At 51.8% G+C, this 5,274-nt stretch overlaps 1 protein-coding gene across 1 annotated transcript in view; it reads left to right on the top strand.

Annotated features, from left to right (window-relative positions):
* The first annotated feature begins 378 nt into the window (after positions 1–378).
* RBM19 (RNA binding motif protein 19) overlaps positions 379–5,274 on the top strand; it is a 52,105-nt gene continuing 47,209 nt past the window's right edge. Inside the window, exons 1-8 of the mRNA XM_057374196.1 lie at positions 379–488; positions 1,182–1,364; positions 1,800–1,931; positions 2,117–2,155; positions 2,688–2,901; positions 3,898–4,163; positions 4,681–4,755; positions 5,015–5,093. Of these exons, the coding sequence (XP_057230179.1) occupies positions 453–488; positions 1,182–1,364; positions 1,800–1,931; positions 2,117–2,155; positions 2,688–2,901; positions 3,898–4,163; positions 4,681–4,755; positions 5,015–5,093 (1,024 nt within the window). The 5' untranslated portion in view covers positions 379–452. The remainder of the gene's footprint in view (positions 489–1,181; positions 1,365–1,799; positions 1,932–2,116; positions 2,156–2,687; positions 2,902–3,897; positions 4,164–4,680; positions 4,756–5,014; positions 5,094–5,274) is intronic.

Below are 5,274 nucleotides of genomic sequence, written 5' to 3'. Positions count from 1 at the left end.
GAGGCACCCTGCAGCTTCCCATGGTGCAAACCCAACATCTCCTGAGGTACTCGGGCTCCGTGGCCGCCCGGAGCCGGGAGCGGCGGGCGTGGAGCTCCCTCCTGCGGCCCCGCCGAGCAGCGCGGGCGGGCCGGGGAGCTGCAGCCGCGCCTGTCGGGGTACACCGGGGCTGATCAGCGGGATCCCCTCTCCATTCTGCCCCTGCTCCCCTCTCCTCCCCGCCGTTCCCTGCCCGCCGTGTCCCCGCGATGCTCCCAGGCCCCCCCGCCCCTCAGGCCCCCCCGCCCCTCAGGCCCCGTTGCTAAGGGGCCGTTGCTAAGGACCAACATCCGGGTCCCTCCCCGGCGCATGCGCGCTGCAGCCTGCTGCCCACGTGACCTGGGGAAGATGGCGGCGCCCATGGGGCGGCGTGCGCGGCGCTGAGCTCTCCCTCCTCGCTGTCTGTCGCTGCCATGTCGCGGCTTATCGTGAAAAATCTCCCCAATGGGGTGAGGCAGCTGCGGCCGTGCCGGGGAGGGCCGAGGGATGGGGCTGAGGGGGCGCTAAGGGGGAGGCGGGATGCAGGGCAGGGAGAAGCAGCGGGAGCTGCCRGAGTGTGATGGGGATGGGGAAGACAGGGGAGATCCCGCAGGAGAGAAGGTTCGRGGTGGTGAGAGGATGAGGTTTTGGAGCGGGAGCAGCCAGATATGCCGKGGGAAGGGATTCTCGGGGGATAGGAGGTCGCGGCCATGTGCTGGGATGAACATGGGGACATATGGGGGGTGGGATGGTGGAAAAGCCTTGGCAGGGAGAGCCCCCGGTGCGGTCCGGATGGTGTTCTGGAGTGCACGAAGCAGCACGAGGGGYATGGGCTGGGCAGGTGGCGGCCCCTCGGGGTGGGAGCAGAGCCTGTTGTGGTCACTGCCCTCCTTTCGTGTTCTGGGGGTTGGCTGCGGGTTCTCTCTGTGCCGCTGTGCCCCGCAGGATCCCTCCCTGTTCCCCGATCCCCATCCCCTGTGGTGGATTTGTGGACAGATGAAGGGATTTGATGCTGAAGTAGGGGTTTTTATCAATGTTGCTATGACACAATGTGGTTCTCAGAGCATTCCAGAAGCCCTTGGAGGGAATATTTAGGTTTGGACTTGTCCTCAGARCCTCTCTGTGGCTGATTTCCCTTCCTGCTGTCCTTCCCCCTCTCCCAGATGAAGGAGGATCGCTTCAGGAAGCTGTTTGCTGCCTTTGGCACRCTCACTGACTGCTGCCTGAAGTACACCAAGGATGGCAGGTTCAGGAAATTCGGCTTCATCGGCTACAAATCTGAGGAGGAGGCCCAGACCGCCCTGAACCACTTCAACAAAAGCTTCATAGACACTTCCAGAATCACGGTGAGCTACTCTCTGAAAATATTTTCCTGAGATTCTTAAGGAATCTTTCCTTGTGAGGGTGGGGAGGCCCTGGCACAGGGTGCCCAGAGAAGCTGTGGCTRCCCCTGGATCCCTGGAATTGTCCAAGGCCAGRCTGGACAGGGCTTGGAGCASCCTGGGACAGTGGGAGGTGTCCCTGCCATGKCTGGGGTGGAATGGGATGGGCTTTAARRTCCCTTCCACCCCAAACCAKCCTGGGATTCTGTGGCTGTCCACTCCTAACTTTCCAATTTGATTGAATGTGTAGCTCTGTGTTTATAAAACTAACACCTCCAAGAAGTTTCCTGATCTCCTGCCCATCCCAGGGCTCTCCCAAAGGCTCCTGAGTGCAGTTACCCCACAGTTAGAGCAGCAGCTGCTGCCTGTGTGTTTCACTAAAGCCCTGATTCATTCCAGGTGGAGTTATGCAAGTCCTTTGGCGACCCTACCAAACCCAAAGCCTGGAGCAAGCACTCCCAGAAGGCTCCTGCAGCAGAAAAGCAGCCTGAGAAGCCCTTGGCCAGTGCAGCTCCTGCAGGCACAAAGAAAGTGAGTTTTGCATGGTTCCTGGAGGCTCTGATGTGTGGCCTGGGCTGTGGGGAAGGGGACAGAGCAGCTGGGACAWCACATGGTGGAGTCTTGGTGTTTTCTGCCTTGGCATCTCTGCTGTTGGGTTACCTGGAATTGTTTCTAATAAACCTTTCTGGTTTGATTTTTTTTTTCTTTTTCCCAAGGATAAAAAGAAGAAAGATCCAGTGAATAACTTAAAGGAGGTGAGTTGAGGCTGGATTGCAGTCCCTGCATTCTTGCTACTCAATGGTTCCTTTCTGTCCTCCTTCTTTGCTGTGAATTCAGGCTGGGACAGCGCAGTTTTATTGTAAAAAATCATTTTAACAGCCCCAACACTGGGGTTTTACTTTTTAATGGTCAGCTACTCCTGTGTGAGCACACCCTGCATCCAGGTCAGTTCTGCTCCAGCAATTCTGGGTTTTAGCTGTGTCATATTTAACTTTTATGGCATTTTTTTTCCTTTTTATTGTTTTGTTTTCCTCTTTAAAACACTTTTAAAACACCAATTATAAAAACGACTAGGAGTAAGACATCTTCAGAAAACTTTAATCACTTGAAGTCACCTTGTCAGTGTAAACTGAGCTTCCCTTGAGTGATTTTTGTTTTTATACTGCTGGAAATGAGGTGATATCTTGGATTTCCAGTTCACTAGGAGTCTCTCTTCACAGCCTGTCTGCTTTTTTTTCCACAGCTGTAACAAGATAAAATATTTACTTTTTTTTTTCCCCCCCACAGCTGCAAGAAGATAAAACATTCCAGGAGTTCTTGGTGGTCCACCAGAAGCGGTCCCAGGTGGCCACKTGGGCCAATGACACTTTGGCAGAGGAGCCCAAGAAGGGAAAATCAGCAGCAGCAGCAGCAGATTACCTGAACTTTGATTCAGATGAGTCTGAGGAGCTGAGTGAGGGTGGGGATGAGCCCTCTGAAGATGAGGAAGAGGAGGATAAAGGTACCCACGGGAAATGTCACCCTTTCCTTCCTTTGCTCATGATGACTGACAGGGATTGATGTGGGATTGGCCTCAGGGTCACCACGAGGGTGATTTTTCAAGCCAGAGACTCACTCTGTGTGCTGTGGATGAATGGCTGCTCCCCCAAATTTGGGGAAATGTGGGAAATGCAGGGTCTGATATGGATTTGTGGCATTTGTGCTTTCCCTGTTTTCTTTAGGGCGGTGTTAGGGATGGTAACAGAACAAACATCTGCAGCTTTCCTTCAGGGGTTTTCCCAGCCTGCAGCCACTTTCATCTGCAGGATTTCCAGGGCTGGGTGGGGTTTTGCTCCTTTAGGAACTTGGGGAATGTCTGTAAAGTTGTCTGGTGCACTTTTCTGGAATTGGGGTGTCCCTGGACCAGGGTTCAGAACCTCAGCTCCTGAAGGGAAGCTGTGGTGGTGAATTCTGATGGCTCAGAGGGCTGGGCTGCAGTCTGGTGTGTGTGTTTCAGACCCCACTGTCCCTGCAGCAGGGATGGGCTGCCTTTGGAGCTTTTCTCCCTCCCTGTGGCGTTTCCTTCAGCTCTCCTGCTGCAGTGAACACTGTTTTCCCTGCTGCCCCTCACCTCCCTGTGGGTGACCCAAATGTGGGTGTGATTGTGCCCTTCTCCCTGTGAAACTGAGCACCTGAAAACCTCTGAGGCCTGCTTGGGGTATTTAGTTAAAATTGGAATATTTAGTTAAAGTTGGGGTATTGAGTTAAAATTGGGACAAAATGCTTCATCCTGGAACCCCTCAACCCTTTTTTTAATGTATTTTATACATGAACTGTTGTTKGAAATGCAGATTGTCAGTCTGGAAGTGCTGAGATCAAATTGCTCTGCTCTTCTCAAACCTTTGCCATGGAAAATGTTGATGAGAGGGTCAGGATTGTGGCAGTTCTCAGCTTTTTCCTGGCTTGGGGGCAGAGCAGCAGCATTGGTGTGAAAAAAATTCTCTGATCTCTCCAACAGCAAAGAAAGGAGGGAAGAAGGCAGCTACCAGCAAAGACCTCTCAGATCTGGATTACCTGAAATCCAAAGTGGTGGAGGATTCCTCCTCCTCCTCCTCCTCCTCCTCCAGTACAGAGGAAGAAACAGAGAGTGAGGAGGAGGAAAGTGAGACTGGAGAGGATTCAGGCATTGCAGAAACCCCCAGAGAGAAAAGGACAAAGCCAAAACCCCAACAAACAGAGCAGGAAACACCAGTGGGGAAGAAGAAAAAAGGATCCACGCTAGAGGTACAGCAGAAGGAGATTTCTGTGCTCCCTGAAGCAGGAGCTTTGTGGATAATGTGGCTGTCAGTCCCTGCAGGGGAGAGCTGAGCCTGTCAAGGCTGCAGAACCCACAGGGTTCCAGCTCTTTTTGCATTCTTGGTGTGAGCCTTTTTAAAGGTTTGCTGAATCTCCTCAATGCTGACTGAATTCCCACAGATGGGGCTTCCAATCAAATGCTCCTGGTGCCTTTTTCCAAGGCTTTTTTCCCTTTTTATTGCAGGAAATGCTGTTTCACTCAGTTTTTATTGACTTCAGCAGGCCCGTCATGCTCCACATTTACCAAAACCTCCTGATATTCTCTCTTACCAAAACCTCCTGATATTCTCTCTTACCAAAGCCTCCTGATATTCCCTGTTACCAAAACCTCCTGATATTCTCTCTCCCTGCTCAGCCTCCTGTTTGTTGTTCAAGCCCAGCTGGTTTTGCTGTGATTTTTCTCCTCTCATTCATCTTTTTCCCCTTTTTTTTTCCCTCTGTGCAGAGCCAGGGCAGCTCAGGGGAAGCCAGCACTGCGTTCACAGTGAAACTTCGTGGGGCTCCCTCCAACATCACTGAGGCAAGTTTGGTTTCCCAACTGAGGAGGGAGGCTCAGAGTGTAACTCTGTGAGATTTTTGCAGAAATTTTTCACTTTTCTGTATTTTGAGASTTGTCTGATCAGTCAGGGAAATTTTTGGAGTGGTTTTGTGCACAGGATCTGTTTGTTGCACAGAGGGTTTTTTACATAGAAAAACATAAATGTTTTAAAATTTTCTGTGTGCACGTGCTGCTTCCTTTATCTGAGAACTTATTCAACCAACTCCAACTCTTCCTGCAGCAAAAAATTCGGGATTTTTTCTTCCCTCTGAAGCCAGTGGCAATCCGGATGGGAAAAAAGGCCCAGGGGAGGAATTCAGGTAAGAGCTGGGGGTGGATCTGTGAGTTAGRGGAGCTCTCAATCTCAACTCTGCTYTTTTAATSTGCAATTCCAAATCCCTGTCCCATGGCCTGATTCTTCCAGACCTTTCTGTGACTTTGCAGCTCTCCTGCCCTACTTGCTGCCCACAGGATGCCCTGGGCACAGGAATGTTGGCAGTG

The sequence above is a fragment of the Malurus melanocephalus genome, unplaced genomic scaffold (genome assembly GCF_030028575.1).
Source record: "Malurus melanocephalus ecotype Western Australia unplaced genomic scaffold, MMel_1.1 scaffold_219, whole genome shotgun sequence".
NCBI classification, from domain to species: domain Eukaryota; kingdom Metazoa; phylum Chordata; class Aves; order Passeriformes; family Maluridae; genus Malurus; species Malurus melanocephalus.
This window is presented reverse-complemented; position numbering and strand designations above follow the sequence as displayed.